Here is a 16,940-nt window from a genome sequence, read left to right as displayed (position 1 = left end):
CGATTCCCACCCCTATCTTTAAACCAATTTTAGTGCAGAATCTGTTGACATGACACCACTTCTAAATCACCCCAGTAATTGTTTTCTGCATTATATGTTCTTTAAAAAACTTTTTCATAAAGGCACATAATGGAAAAATATATGGGATGATAATGATAGGCCTTTATCAGTATTATGGCATTGGTCCATGGAAGTTATTCTTTGTTAACATGGGATTTGATAACACAAGATTTGATATGTGTGGAAAATGTTTTTAGGGATGTACTCAAGAGGAATTGTTAAAAGCCCCATGTGTAGTAATAATAATAATAGCTACAATAAGTGTCATCATATAGAACTTGAACCCACTGACATTTCTTCATTAACTAAGCCACACTCACTTTGTCTTTAACTTCAATGGATGAAGATCCTCGTCCTCTGTCGAGCACTCACATGGTGGCATCGCACAATGATAATATTTTATTCAAAGACTGTGACATTTGGCACACCGCATTTGGAAACCCACTGCTTAACATAATAAGTGCTCCCATTATGTCAAGTGAACTTGCTTGTTGTCGCTACAAAAGTAAATAAGTAAGCAATAGTGCCATGTGCTGCCCTAAATCCAACTGATTTCACTCTTGACAGCAGCCCAAAGCGCTTGTCTCACTTCCTGTCGTGTCTGTCTGTCTGTGCAGGCAATCGGAGTACGGTGGAGTGGTGTTTGGGGGCTGGGCCAGGATGGCTCAGACCATCACCTCTTTTTCCATAGTGGAGGTTGCCAAGCCAAACATAGGAGAGAGCTGGCCTGCCCGTGTGCGAGCTGATGTCACTGTGAACCTCAACGTGCAAGATCACATCAAGCATGAGTGGGAAGGTAATCATTTGTGTGTGTCTGTCCATCATTATCTTAATTTATATTGCATGTGCAAATCTAGCTCTCTTACATTCTCTGCTGTTTTTTTGCAAAGCATTATGGGAATGAAAATATAGCATACATACTTCTTCTGTATTTAGCCTAGCTCTACATTTTCTTCCTCTGGTTCCTCTTTTTGTGTCTTCTAACACAGCAGTTTATAACCTCCATAAAGTCCTCCCCTTCCATCCCACTGAGCCTTGACTCATGACCCTTACCTGCCTCATGTCTCCGTGAAGACATGCCATCTCTGCGTAGCCTCTACCCGCCTCTTTGTTTTATTCTCTGATCGTTTTTCTTCGTGCCTCTCCGTGTGGCCGATAGGGGCCCTGTAGATAATGTTAACAGGAGCTTGTCAGCCTTGAACGACATTGATTCACTGGGAACATAGAACGCACAATGAAGCCTTCGGCAGGCTGACTGCTACAGCTCTCCAGAGAAAGATATAGGATATGTTCACACGCCACTGTATGCCAATGGTGTATGGCATTAATTAATATGAAATAAATGGGCTCTTTCAGGGAGCTCGTGCTGCAGAAGTAATGGAGCGATCACTGGATTTTTTTTAAACAGGAAATCTAATTCGTCCCAAATTGATGTCTTATACCCGCTTTTATGGCTTTACTTTTTTTTTCTTGTAATTCAGTTGAGATATGAAGTATTACTTCCTTCCATCCACTAGCCCTTTCCCCAAAGTGTAATTAGAGCCTCATGTTTTAAAGATCAGGCAAAAGCTGACAGGGCGGTTTCTCTCCCATCTCCAAACCCCGCCACACTACTACTCATTTTCCCTCCCCTCCATCACCTCTCCTTATCCCCGTGTGCTTTTGTCTCTCTCTCTCTTATTCATTTCTCCATCCTCGTTCCCTACAGGGCTGCGGAAGCATGACGTTTGCTTTCTGATCACGGTGCGGCCCAACCTGCCCTACGGCACGCGCTTTGACCGGCGCCAGCCCTTTGTGGAGCAGACCGGCCTGGTGTACGTGAGAGGGTGCGAGGTGCAGGGCATGCTGGACGACAAGGGACGCGTTATTGAAGAAGGTAGGCTCACATGTGTCCCTGCCTCACACACACACACACACACACGACATCCTTCTACCCATCATACCACCTTTACACAATCATCACCAAAGACAGATTCGGGAGAGAGGGTCAGGTTGCTGTTGTCATGGTGACTGGCACAGTGAGACCTGACCTGTTCACATTAACATTCCATTAACCTGAGGTCGACAACAACACCTGGGAGCTTTGGGCCCTGCCCCCTGCTTTATTTATTGGATTTAACTGAAGAGCTGCATTGGCTATATGTGGATGGATGTGCTTCTGTAAGAGAACACCGAAATGTGCTTCTCCTGCAGAACACAGTCGCGAGTCATCAGGGTTTCTCCTGCCTCAGAAGGGGACTTTGGGATGTGACGATGCAAGTCTGTGTTACCTTATTTCACAGAATTTAATTAAATTCATAAAATATCCTAAGAAAAGATCCTAAATTTTAATTAAGTTATACGTTGGATTAGACGAGCTGGTCCTCAAAGGCAGAATGAGTTTTGAAAGTTTTCATGTTCTCATTATTTGAATTAAAGTAAACGAATGAGGGAGCGCCATCAATGAGAATAAAACAGGAAATACATTTTTTGAATGTTTTCTTTACAAAGTTTATGTTGGGAAACACAAAAACACACAAAGCCGCACAACCCTGCAGAAAGAAGCAAACACTGGCTTCATGCCGATTCATAGAAGAGAGGGACAGGACAGTGATGTAACCCGGTCGTCCTCGCTCTTCTTGCCTCAGAACTGGGAATTCGAGTCCATTAAAACCAATGCAGCTTATCCAGCGTCGACCGCATGTGTACAATACAGCGACTGTGGATGACAGAGGGGGAGTCGAATCTTTGTATTGAAGTTTGTATTGTATTGCCTGTTAGACAGTTGATTCATTTTTATGTAAACCTTCAGAGAGGATTTGAATCACTGGGGGGAGTTTTCTTTGGCGCTCATTCAAATCTCTTCTAGGCCTCAAATAAATTCTCTAAACGGGGAAAAAAAGGTTGCCATTTAGGAACCACTCACCGCACCTCTGAAAGACGGTCTCACAAGCAGCAATGAGTTATCCTTTAGATTTGAGCACAGCTTGATATTTCATTTGTTAGCTACCATACATCGCTAATGGAAGTGTTCACATTTGCTGTGGTCAAATATAAGACTCTTACCCCTTTCCCACCAAAATGAGCGTGTTGACGCTGGTTTTTCTTACCTGGAAAGACCCGCTGATAAATGCCGATCTGTTCCCATTGCCCATGGAGTATACTCCTTTCGGTCTCTTTTCTGCTCCTTCACACATGCCGGAAACAGGGGCGATCAATAAACTTCCCCTCTGATCAGAAGAAGCTCTCTCACCTTCCATCTTGAACAGAACAAATTCGCCGTTGTATGTTGTTCTGTATTTACGCGGCCAGAACCTCAATGCGAGTCACAGCATCGCGCCGGAAAGGGAGCGGAGATTAGCGTGACGACCCGGATTTTGTGTTCCCATCATTGCCAATCGGAGCCGGGTCCACTGCAGTCATTTGACCCAGGTCTGAATGCAGATTGTAACCTTTCCCACGAAGCAAAAAAGCAGAGTGTTAGCTGGCTTTAGCTGCTTTTTGGCCCGTGGGTAAAAGGGCTTCTGAAACCGTGTCTTGTGTGTGTCCACACAGGAGAAATCCTCTCAGTCTTTCCTGGAGAGTAAAATATGCTTACAGGATCTTCTCTACTGTGATTCCTCCCAACAGCCCAAAGCGGTCAGCTCACCTGAGTCGCAGCCATGCTTATCTAAGTGTTTCCCCTGTGAGAACATGTGTCCACGCATAGAAGCACCCAGTCCCCTCTCCTCTCTCATCTGTTTGGATTAAATATGCAGCGGGCCGGGCTTTCTAAATAGACCTGCTGCTGGGGAACATGCCCTGCCAGTGTCGGCTTGGTTAAACTTTCAGTTCCCCAACAGGGATAAGTGGTACTCTGGCTGACTGGGTGAGGGGGGTGATGTCACATAAATCACCAGGCGCTTGGTGAAGGTGAGAGGATACACAAGCTGAGAGGTGCATTTTGAGACAATGGGGCTGTTTTTTCCACACAGCACGGCCTTTGCTGGACTCTATTAGTGTAGCTTGCTTGGAACCTTGGCTTAGCTGATAGTCATGTATTGATGTATTCCCACCTTTTTAACTGTCAGTGTAAAACAGTGGCACATACTTGTTTTAACTGCTCACACACCTTTGGCCCAGCTGTCCACATTGTAATCCCATGCTGTTCAGGGTGTAGCTTCCACTCCTAAGCTTTCACCTCACTCATTTTAGTAAGGGGGATTTGATGATCCCCACATAGCTGTACACAGACGACATACATGGATGGGTGCACACACTACAGGCTGACAGGAGTTCCACTCCCCTGGTCCGTACCCTGCAGCTCCGTACAAGAATCTATTAAGACATCTGAAAGCTGCCGGTCCTGCACGACACAGGCTCCCTGTGGTAGCAAGGCTGAAACCTATGGCCTGTCAGTGAGGCATCTACATTTAATTCCTGTTCAAGGAAGGCAAGGGGAGCTCTTTCTAAGTGTTTTTATTCTTAATATAAGGATAATAAAACCTCTTCCTAACACTCTCATCTAGGACCTGAACCGAAGCCAAAGCTGCGAGGAGACGCCAGAACCTTCCGCGTGTGGCTGGACCCGAACCAGTACCAACAGGACATGACCAGCAGCATTCAGAGTGGCACCGAGGACCCGTATGAGACTTTCAACATCATCATGAGGCGCAAACCCAAGGAGAATAATTTCAAGGTTTGGACTACGCGCCGAAGCTTACTGTAGATTGTGTTTGACTGCTTTATCTTCAGGCCTTGAGCTCTGGTCCCACCAACACCACCCGTGAGTGATGTATCGCACATATTACACTCTCTTGGGTATTGCAGCTGTAAGGTTGGGGCCAGGGCAAGTCTGAGATTACCACCCACTCAAGGCCCTCCCAGTGATCTCAATGAGAGACACTTCTCACTGGATATTCATGCGATACGTGCCCCCTCCTCTCTCTCACCTTTAAGAACCCCCCTTTGGCAGCTCTGTAGGTAAGCAGGTGCCCTCAGAAGAACCCTGCGTTGATAATTTCACAGATTTCTAGCAGGTCATAGAGAAGTTATCCGCGCGAGTGTGTGAAACTTTTGTTTGTCTTATGTTGTTTAGCTCCATTTTGTCCAACTTTTAAACATACATCACCTCTATGCTTTTCAGTACATTCTTATTTGCGAGCTGCTCATTACAGCTTTGTCAAACCTGCGTTTTCTAATTCCGAACACCCGTCTCCCGCCACAGCACCGACAGATGAAGTGTTTCCTTTTTTTTTATGAACTTAAGAAGCGAAGGAACTAATGAGTATTCAGGAAACATTCTTCTCCATCTTTGATGTGGGACAAAGATGAAAGTAAACATGTCTCCCTACCCAATATTTGATGCTCGGGGTATAAGACAGGTTGCAGCTCATTAAAATATAATTGACAGACATACAAATTACCTGCTGTCCCATCAGCCCACAACAAAGCTATTCTTATCCAGCTAAACCCCCTCACATGGGATTGTTGTCTGACGCTCTTTATTCACTTAGATACTTTCCAATCTATGGGTTCCGTATCTGTTACATGCTTCTGTTTCTTTTTGTGTAGGCAGTGCTGGAGACCATCCGAAACCTGATGAACACGGAGTGTGTCGTCCCAGATTGGCTTCACGACATCATCCTGGGCTACGGCGACCAGGGCAGCGCGCACTACTCCAAAATGCCGAACCAGATCTCAACGTTGGACTTCAATGACACCTTTCTGTCCCTGGACCATTTGCGTTCGTGTTTCCCGGGTTACAAGATAAAAGTCACAGAGGAGAACCGTGAACTGCAGGTCTTCCCTTTCAGGTGAAAATCAAAACATCCAATAATAAAAAGATGAAGAGATTTTAGTGAGGCTCGCTGTTGTGTAATCTGAATACTAAATATCATATTACATAACAGTATTTAATATCACATTATACTGTGGTCATAATAATCCCTCTTTTCCGTCTTCCTATTGCTGCACCAGAATCAAGTTTCCCATCCCAAACAAAGCAGACAAAGGGAAGAAGAGAAAGGCTGATGAAGAAGCGGAAGACAAAGAGGAAGACATGACCTTGATCGTAGAGCCCTATGTCACCCCTAACCGTGGGCCGTACCCCTACAACCAGCCCAAACGGTAAGAGGTCAAGGTCAAGACTCAGGCCCTGCCTTTCACAGTGTAAGAGATTCAGGGTCAAGATGTTGTTCAGTGTCACTCTACCTCTTCAAATAGCACTCTACCCACAGTATTCAGTAGCATAACAAACAGCACAAGTCGACAGCTTATTATAGGTGCCTGTGCTTGTGTCCAAGGTATCTCCTCTGACTTGTTTGCCATGTCTTGTGGTGTTGCTATTTTAGTCGTTGTTATGGCTACAATTATAGATGGAAATTTATATGCAATTAAAGGTGAAAAGAAAAGGCTCTTAACACTCCGGTACTAATTATAAAACCACATAATAAGTGCCCTTTGTGAAATTTTAAGACTCATCTGGTGGTGTTTTAGCATCCCCAGTTTTCACTTTGATATTTAAATCTTGATAACAACAACTTGTCCCTGGGGAAACTCAGGCTTAACAATCTCTAAAGATGGTCTCAAAAAAAACAACACAACCGAGCCTGCGGCGTTAAGCGTCGCTTTTTTTTGTGAAAAACTAATGAAAGCTTTTGAACACAAATGTGTTTATCAGTCAGGGCTGTTCAGCATCTCCAACTAATTCTTCATTTTACTCATATCAGCAATGTACATCTCTTACAGGAACACAATTCAGTTCACTCCTACTCAGATTGAAGCCATTCGAGCGGGGATGCAGCCAGGACTCACCATGGTGAGGACTTTGTGTTTCATGTTTTACTGTATATGAGTCTCGGTGTATTCCAACACAGAAAGATCTGCAAGATATAATGGATCTATTTGATATAGAAATTGCAACTGTTATGTTCCCTGAAGATGGTCAGGGGATGAGGAGACACTAGCGAGTTGACGTCCACTGACTGACCCACTGGCACTCGCTGCCTCCTCTCTCCTGCTCTTTATACACCTGCCTTGATTGCTTAAAGGGCCAGTTTGCAGATGTTCTACCTCAGTCCTATCATGCTATTATGAGGAGCTAATGCCATTATGGTAGGGAAAAAAATGTTGTAGGAATGTAGAATGGGCGAAACCACAAGCTGTTTGTACAACTTTCTCCACAGCTATGGCGCCAATTTCAAATATCATCGCTTCTATGGATTACAGAGAACACCAGCTTTGACTGACAGTGGCTTTTTCCAGGGGCGAATTGCTTCTTTAAAGATACAATCTCGAAGATTTAAATTTTTATGCTTCCCAATTTAACCAGACGTCTACGGCTGGCTCCCTTTGTCATGGTTCTAACTCTTGATTTTCCTCGCTGACGGTCGCTTTCCTTTTTAGACTGTTTGCCTTCATCTGAGCGTCGAGTTTGTTTCTTTTTCTTTGGATTTTCACTTATTTCTGAAGTTGTATCTGTAGTCATCGATCTTTTCTTTGTTTGTTCAGCCATAGTAGATTACTGTTTACCCACAACATTTACAGAAACCGGAAAAAACAGCCGCTTAGCTCCGCCTACCCTCTCTGGCAGACCAACCACTGCTGGGTGATGGAAAACGTGTCACTAACTGGGCGCTGCTTGTGATTTTTTTTCACAGACACCCAGTCCATAAAAATACTATATACTGCAAATGCAAAGGCTTTCATCAGTGGGCCATAGGCTCAATCACCATTGTGTTACCTCATGTATCCCTAGGCGTTATGCTGTCTGAGCAAAGACTTTAGTCAGTCCAGTGAGTGCTGATACTGCTGATGCATACTGCTTCAACTCGCTGTTATAAAGCCAAAGATTTGCAACATTCATCTCAGTGATGCACACCAAGGGAATTCCCACACAGTAAATATGCTGCTGATCGGTGTCCCTGTTTCCATCACTCTACGACAAATTTCCCTGAAAGCTTCTCTGTAATTTTACCTTTCTTAATGAAACAGTCAAACACATAAAAGGACATTGGATTACAGCTTTATATGGATACACGCAGTCCATACTCACACACACAGCTATGTCATTCCAGCCTGCTATCGTCATTTCAAGAGAAATATCGCACACAGTTTTGACAAACGCGCCATTCTGATGTGGTGATTGGAAACTGGCAGCGGGTGTGAGTTATTTATTGTGCTGCCAGCCGAGGTAAATACGGCAAGTAGGCTATCAGCGGAGTCGTAAAACAACTCTGCATGCATGTCTTTCTCCTCTCCCGTCCTCACCCCCTCTAACCTTCCTCCTTGGCGTATGTCACGGTCATTAGCAGCCACAACAAACGCACACTACCTCCCGGTCTTCCTGGCTTGGCTTTCATGTTAGGGAAGCCAAGGCGCTGATTACTGATTTATGCAGGAAAATCTAATTGTGCTTACTGTTGTAGCAGAAATTACCCACCTGAGATACTAACACCAAACTGTTCCATGAATATTTATTTAGTAAATTAGATCTTTTCCTCATTTTCAAGTGAATATTAGGATTATTACCTTGTTAACTTGTATTGAGAGTTGATGGATTACTGGCATTAAGATGATCAAAGAGGAGGCTTGAAAGATAAACTGTATATGTCCCCTTTATTTTTCTCATTGTTCAGTAGCTCTCTTTGTCTTTACTCATCCGTGCAGTCGCTGGGTCTTTGCATGCCAGGCGACACCTCAGCCTTGTTGCATTGTGTACATCTTTGCGTGGCTAAGGATGGGGCACCAGCCTAGCCCGCTCTGACATGCCCATGGCCAACCTGTCACAACCACTAGGGTGTCTCCAAGGCTAGCGCCTTTGCACCATGACCTAACTTCTTACTGTGCTTTTATTTTCTTCTGCCTCTTACTGTTAAAATGTGTTAATTTCTTCCTTCCAACCCTTCTCTACGCTTTCTTCTACGCCTCTAGGTCGTTGGACCACCAGGCACAGGAAAGACGGACGTTGCTGTTCAGATCATCTCGAACCTCTATCACAACTTTCCTGAGCAGAGGACCCTTATCGTGACGCACTCTAACCAGGTGAAGCAGCCGCTCACACAGCACAAGTACACACGAACCAACACGCAAAGGTTCCCCAACACCCTGCTTTAAAATGTGTCTGGAAAATTTAGAGCTTGTACTCAGATCTGCGCATTAATCAGCCGATAGTTATATTCAAACCATGGAGGAAAAATTATAATCTAAGCTCCCTCGTGCCCCGGTCTTCTCCCCTCAGCATTTAATCATAAAGTAATCTGCTGCTGTTTTAAACCAGTGGAAGCTTGCCAAAAGGAGGAAATATATAACGATGAAAGACCTTACTTTTGAGGAAAGTTTCCCCCTAGATTTATATTCCTTATGCAGTAAAAGACTTGCTTTATATCTTGTGAAATACCTAAAATATATTTCAAATAATAATAATGCTATATTAAGATTGGTGAGATTGAAAACTGGAAGTAAAAGCAGGTGTATATGCAGAACTAGGGTTGATTAATGACAAAATATACACATTAAATCCTTCTACACCAGGCTCTGAACCAGCTGTTCGAGAAGATCATGGCTCTGGACATCGACGAGCGCCACCTCCTGCGTCTGGGCCACGGAGAAGAGGAGCTGGAGACTGAGAAAGACTTCAGCAGGTGGGGACAGGTGGAGAGGGAACAAACACACACACAGATAAACCTTAACAAACAGAAACAACAGGGGACATTTGAGACCACTCGAATCACACATGAATGGGTGGAAGTGGATACAAAAATGGTTTGAAAACTAGCGCATATCCGCTTCAGTTTGATCAATGAAGACAACGCACAGGTTCAATCAATACCGCTTATCCTGTTCAGGGTCCAAGCTGTCATTGGGCAGGTGCCGGGGGACACTCTGGACTGCCAGTCAATCTTAGGGCTGATACATATATCACTTTGCCACCAAAATTAGTGTGTTGACATAGGATTTTCAGGCCGGGAAGTCCCGCTAATTTTCCCATTGCCAATTGGGTATACTCCTTTCGATCTCTTTTCTGGTGCGTCATTGTCTGACGTCACAAACGCACCGGAAAACAGGGGCGAACAAGAAACTTCCCCTCGGAACAGAAGAAGCTCTCTCACCTCGCTGTCTTGCCAGTGTTGCTGCATCTTGCACGAAACAAAGAACAAATTCGGCGTTGTATGTTCTTCTGTATTTATGCGACAGCAGGCAATACTTCAATGCGCGTCATAGCATCTCGCTGGAAAGGGGGCGGAGATTAGTGCGTCGACCCGGGTTTTGCGTTCCCATCAATACCGGGGCGATAATTACTGAATGCTGATTGTTAGCGGGTGTTAGTGGGTTTTTTTTACCCTTTTGGGAAAGGGGCACACAACCTTTCACGCTCAGAACATGCTAACTCCACACAGAAAGGCCCTCTTGGTTCAAGCTGGGACTTACAAACCAACAGCGCTAACCACTGCACCACCATCATGGCAGAACGAAATATAAAAACATGCATTAAACAAATAAATACTATTTAAAGTATTTAACGTAATGTACAAATCATTTAAATACTGAACAAAATGTTGAGCAGGGAAGATTCTGGAGTATTGTTAGCATTTTCCCAACGCAGGAATACATTTTAATGAATAATTCATTGAAAACAATATGACTGAATAATTAAATGAATAAATACATGAATACATAAATAGTTTCATGAATAAATACATTAAATGACTGTTATTTAGTTATTTCTCAGGTGAAGGAGCCCTCGCAGAGCTGCTCTTCCTCACAGAACAAACGGCCTCACACAAGAACCACTAGAGTCCTGTTAAGGAAGCCCCAGTACTTCCCAGCTCTCTCACAACCGTCTTTGTGTAAACTCCACCATATGTGTGTGTGTGTGTGTGTAATGCCTTGAAGGATAGTGACTCAGTCCTTACTACTGAGACATGCTGAGATGGAAAAGGAGACTTTGAGGAGGGGGGGGGGGGTGCACTTTAAGCATTCATGACAAATTTGAGAGAGTGAGATTATCTCAGGATACCCAAAACATTTACAGTTCTACATGACTGCTGCTATATTTAACATCATTATAAGATGAATCAGCCTGAACCTTTTTACTAGCAAAGCTTTGTAGCCTGCTCCTGAACATAAATAGCTCAGCGGTATGTAATATTAATTAAGGATTCATGCTGTTACTATTTAAAGTTTTCATATAGCCTACATTGTTAATTACCACCTCATCCATCTGTGGCACCGAGCAAATTGCACCTTATAGCTCTTAGCAACACTTCCCCACGAGGAAGGGAAGGGAGGGGTGATGCATGTCCCTCATTTGCTATATTCTGTGCATGACTTCAGCTCAGTGTGTGCGTATGACTGTAGTATGGATAGCTGTGAACAGGAAGTGGAATCGGCCCATGGAAGCAGTCTGTTACATTCCTAAATTATGCAGCAGCACGGACATAAAAGAAAGAGCTTTAGCTTGCAGCAGTTAATATGTTCCCGCCTGCTTGGCTGCCTCATAACAACATGCAGACTCCACACTCCTTCCACCCCACTGACACCAGCGAGAGGAGAGATCCAGAGAGTTTTAATTAACGCTGTATATGAAATGACAAAATGGAAGGCAGCGCCTAACAAAGGCAAGGCTACGGCGCCATTAATTAACAAAGCCTCCCTGCATTTCTTGATGAATCTTGTGCTGTTTTAATGAGGCTGAGAGTGCAAGATGGTTTCAGTGTCGGGTTGATCTTTTAAAATGTTTAGTTGTGGACATGCTCAGGTTCAAGGACGGCGGCTGCTGTATTCTGTTTTCTATTTGTTGGATTTTACAAAAAAAAAAAATACAATCCTCTCGACAAGCGCTGTTGTTCACACCTGTGCGTCTATTCTGGGTTTTTCTGTCTCGGTAGCCGAATACAGGTCGTCATCCTGGGAACAAGGTCACTCCCGGTTTTTATTTAATTTTAGTCAGGCAAAACAGGCAGAGAGCTGCGATTGTCTTTGCGTCATCTGCTGACTGAGGATTTTTTGCAGAGGGTCTAAAAATAGAGTTCACCTCTAGTGTTACCCCGTGACCCCTCCCACTTCCTGTCGTCCTGTGCATGCTGCGTGCCTTGATGCCACCTTATAATTACTTCTAAGCTGTATTGTTTAGCTGCACAATAGGATGCATGATAGGAATTAAATAAACCTTACGTGCAGTCTAAGATCTCCATTGCCCACTATAAGCCTCTGTACTCCATCAGGTCATTTTAACAATAGAATGTAATGTTACTACTTCCTAATACTGCGTGTCCTCAGGTGACCTGCTTTTTCAGCACCTGCTCACGCTCAGCCAAGGACACACATACAGTTGTGGCAATTGCGACCAGAATCCCACATGATCAACTTAGCAACACATAACAACCATTAGATCAATAGTAACAATATTAAGTCTGTTCTAGGACCATGCTGATATATTTAACAACCCAACGCCACAGTGGGATTGTTTATATTTGAATATTAGCACAGTTAAAAAGTGTTTCTGTAGACACCAGCTTAAACCTTAAACATTAATTGTTGTATACCAATTTATTATTTCTTAACCTATAATAATTTAGTCTGTTTACACCTATACTGTTGAGATTGTGGACTAACTCTGCTGTGCTGCATGTCTCCAGATATGGCAGAGTGAACTACGTCCTAGCCAGAAGACTGGAGCTCCTCAGGGAGGTGGGGAGGTTACAGGAGAGCTTGGATGTCCTGGGAGATGTATCTTACACCTGTGAGACTGCTGGACACCTCTACCTCTACCAGGTAAGACTATAACTTATACCCCTTTTCCACTTAAATTTAGCGGGTTGACGCAGGTTTTTCAGACCCGGGAAGACCTGCGTATAGATGTAGAGGGGGCGGAGATTAGTGTGTCTAAATGTCTAAATCTACATGCCGATTGCAGCCTTTCCCATTAAGCAAAAAAGCCAGGTGTTTTGACCAGTGGTAAAGCGGCTTAAGTGTGTATTTGTTCTTCATGTGAGGAGGGAAAGAATCACAAAATGTAATTGTCACCCAATACTGCATAGACCTAGCATCAACTGTGCTCTAGGGATGCACGATATTATCAGCACGTTATCGGTATCAGCCGATATTGGCTTAAAAATGAACTATCGGATATTGGCCAACACGCCGATATCCGCCGATATAATTAACCGATAAAATAATGGGCTGCTGCATACTTGATTAAATGCCCGACCTCGGCGCAATGTCCCCGGCGTGAAGAAGACCTGCGCGGCGCAGCGTGATGATATCTCGTGTGTCTACCTGCAGCATGAGAGAGTTAGAAGCCAAAATGTCCGTGGTGTGGAAGTTTTTCAAAGTGTCCGAAATAGATAGCAAAACTGCTATTTGCAATGACTGCTCAGCTTCGGTGATGCGAGGAGGAGCCAAGGCAAAGTCTTTCAACGCTACAAACTTGATTAACCATCTCTTGACCTGTCACCCCGACTGTTGTAACAAATGTGATAAGAGTTTCACCATTATACTGTACGCTAATTCCAATACAGAAGAGAGTTGATGATCTCTGCAATTAGGTGTGCGGGAAAAAAGTATTGGTATCTTTAATCGGCTCAATGAGTTGTAAAATATCGGCATATCCGATATCGGCAAAAAATCCAATATCGTGCATCCCTACTGTGCTCTATATTTAATCACACTAAATATTTTTGTTATGTCCTAATAAAATCACTAATTGCACAAGTCATTGCAAAAGTCCACATGATTCTGCAGTCAGCCTCTTCTCAATCCAACTATTTCATCTCTAATTATCCCTGAAATTTCTGTTTGGATGTTCAACTTGATTTTCGCAGAGAGAGAAAGAGAGAGAGAGAGTGTTGAGGTAAACCGAGAGCTATGTTGCAGAATTAATTGGAATATCTGTTTTGTCTTTTCTGTTCCCCAGACATATTCATGCCAATCAAATCCTGAGCGTATTAAACTTTCCATTCCCCCGGTCTCGCTGCTGCTTTTTGCCAAAAACCACAAATACTCAGAAGCAGTTTCAACACTTGCTGTTTATTCACCGTCCTCTTAGACTGCAGGAGGAATGCCACAGTGGACTATTGCTGCTGAGCCTCATTAGAGGGGTTCTAAAACAGGCGTTATTAACATTTGTTGCATGACGAAATGTGAGATGTATCTTCAGTGTTAATATCCAACCTTTCCTCTAAGGAATTATTATATCATAACAGTAATTTAAGACATGAAAAACAGTGTAGAGTTGCCAGTGACATAGTTTTCAGCAGCTCTAACTACACCCTAGAGCAGCTGTCCGCTGATTGAAAGCCTTAGTAAACACTTGTATACCGTTGCAGTTACCGGAGCTCTAGTGTTGAAGTTCATGTCTGATCGCGCTCATAGTGCCAGATTTGCACCTTGCCAGAAGTCCGTCAGTTGTCTCTCTCACGTACACCACTGTGGTTCCTTCTAAATGTGATGCTGCATGCAGATTGGATTCTCCACCCACACTTCATTTTAGCTGAGTTCTTGTGTTTATTTTAGCTCTGAAAACTCGCTGACAGTGTAGCTCTGTGACATCTGAAGATGTAAATGTCAAGAAGTTGTTAGCGTGGTGAATCTGTCACTGTGCACAGACTCGATGTCTGGCAGCTCTCAATGCTAACAATACAATGGAATGGTGTCGAGGGCTGGTACTTAATTGGTGCCAGTTCCTGACGGGTCTGAAATATTGACAAGCTCATGTACGAGCAGGGCTGCTATCTGTATATGTAACGTTAATTTATTCAAACGCAGCCTAATAAAGCTGGCAAATTACATAATGTACTGTTATCAAATCAAATTTTATTTGTATAGCGCCAAATCATAACCAGAGTTATCTCGAGACACTTTACAGAAAGAGCAGGTCTAGACCGACTCTTTGTTATGCTATTTAAAGAGAGGCCCAACATGAATCACCATGAGTAGCACTTAGCAATATTCGGCACATTGGCGAGGAAAAACTTCCTTTTAACAGGCAGAAACCTCGAGCAGAACCAGACTCATGTTGAACAGCCATCTGCCTCGACTGGATGGGCCGAAAATGGGATAGAAGGAGATGCAGGATAGAGACAGGCAAAGAGAGCAACAACAACATATGTTCTTGTTACAACAACAACATATGTCCTTGTTACATGATCAACAACAGACACATACTTATGGTTACAATGCCAATAATAGTGGTAGACTAGGGTGAAGATTAACAAAATGAATAAATAAATAAATTAGCGAGAGAAGCAGAGTAATGACAAAAGGCTGAGGTAATCGTAATTGTAACAGTTGTTATGTTATTGTTACTGTTATGATGACATGCTACAAATGTGGTTGGTTTTAGATTGTGTTACTGCATGTTTACATTCTGGGCTTCATGGCTGACAGGGCAAACTATTAAAAAGTTTAATGAAAATGCAGCTAAATATAATATAAGTAAAAAGGAAGCTGCATGTTAAGGAGTAACGGAATCTGAAGCAATGCAGGATGACTTTAGCGGCTGCGCTAACTACGTCCTCAGGACAGCCTTTATTTCAGTTGCTAGTCTTGGTATTTATCCTTATCAATATTGATGTCAGTATATAATAGTCTAAAAGTCTAAACAATACACATGTACACATAATGTCGATGTTTTTTATGCTCTTAATAGTCCGTACAGACAGACACTTTGCGTGCCATTAAGTCGAGTCCTCCAGCAGACTCATTAATGGTAAACTTGTTTTTCACAGGAGGTATTTATAGAACTAGGCCACCCTGCTGTTTGGTTGTAGCTGGTTTATTAGGTGCTCAGCGGGGGCACCTGTATATCAGTGATGTTATCTATTCTCATTTGATTATTTATGTGTTTTTTTGCTACGGTCAAATAATTAAAGACAAAATACTACAGGCACCATTTAGGCCGCACAGAGCCATGCAGAACACCCGCTGTGCGCTCGTACTGCACTTTGCTACAACTTTGATAGACGTCAACTAAGCGGAGGCTCGTGTAAAGCATTAATTAAAACACATGAGAAGTTATTGTCTAAAATTAAACACCGCTGTGCTGCCGCAGTCTCTAGTGAAAACGGGTAAGACTTTTGTTTCAATATAATTTCGCTACTGCCAGTCACGCTCCACCTTTTAAGCACGAAGTAAGCTTGCATCAATTCATAAGGCATGTTTTTGTGATCCCCCCCACTACAGGTGATTTCCCGCTGGGAGGAGTACATGAGTAAAGTCAGGCCTAAACAGGGCAAGAAAGTGGAGGTGCAAGCTGTGGCTGCACTATTTCCCTTCCACAAGTACTTCTCCAACGCCCCGCAGCCTGTGTTCAAAGGGCGCTCGTACGAAGAGGACATGGACATCGCAGAGGGCTGCTACCGCCACATCAAGAAAATATTTACCCAGCTGGAGGTAGGAATAACACACACTGGCACACACACGTGAGCTCCCTCGATGTAGAGCAACATCAGTAGGCTGTATGAAGGTGACTAAGTTGCAATAAGCAAAGACTGTATTATTTATATTCAACATGTTGTTTAATGTGCTTTACATTAAATATACAGCATACAGTGCCAAATAATATCCACATAAGCACACACTAAAATCTCCCATACATGAGTGACTGTGTCTTCCTGGCCACCACAGTGACAGGTTGTGTGTACTGAAAGTGATCGGTCAGACACTGTCTGTGTTTTCTGTTTGAAAGCAGCTCCTCCGCCGTGTTTGCACGCCTCTAATTATTAATCATCACGTCCCTGCTTCAGCTGCAGGAGTGAGTCATTATATAAGATACTGAACAGTACTTGACTGTTTATTTGTATATGACGGCAGACCCCTCTGAAAAGATAAGCGGTGCAACAAAGTGATGAAAGCTATTACTGCTTATCTTTTACCTCCTCCGTCACTCTCTTTCGCTCTGTTTGGCACTCCCAAGCACA

At 43.4% G+C, this 16,940-nt stretch overlaps 1 protein-coding gene across 1 annotated transcript in view; it reads left to right on the top strand.

Moving 5' to 3' along the window:
• The window catches only part of aqr (aquarius intron-binding spliceosomal factor), a 54,601-nt gene that overhangs the window by 15,473 nt on the left and 22,188 nt on the right, over positions 1–16,940 (top strand). The window contains exons 18-27 of the mRNA XM_069662382.1: positions 678–856; positions 1,769–1,936; positions 4,548–4,717; positions 5,593–5,834; positions 5,998–6,147; positions 6,769–6,838; positions 8,953–9,063; positions 9,553–9,662; positions 12,660–12,795; positions 16,204–16,413. Of these exons, the coding sequence (XP_069518483.1) occupies positions 678–856; positions 1,769–1,936; positions 4,548–4,717; positions 5,593–5,834; positions 5,998–6,147; positions 6,769–6,838; positions 8,953–9,063; positions 9,553–9,662; positions 12,660–12,795; positions 16,204–16,413 (1,546 nt within the window). The remainder of the gene's footprint in view (positions 1–677; positions 857–1,768; positions 1,937–4,547; positions 4,718–5,592; positions 5,835–5,997; positions 6,148–6,768; positions 6,839–8,952; positions 9,064–9,552; positions 9,663–12,659; positions 12,796–16,203; positions 16,414–16,940) is intronic.

This window comes from Semicossyphus pulcher, unplaced genomic scaffold (genome assembly GCF_022749685.1).
Source record: "Semicossyphus pulcher isolate SPU_LCO1_2020_fin unplaced genomic scaffold, fSemPul1.0.p SCAF_14, whole genome shotgun sequence".
Taxonomy (NCBI): domain Eukaryota; kingdom Metazoa; phylum Chordata; class Actinopteri; order Labriformes; family Labridae; genus Semicossyphus; species Semicossyphus pulcher.
Note: the sequence above shows the minus strand (reverse complement) of the source record. Positions and strands in the feature narration are given on the sequence as shown.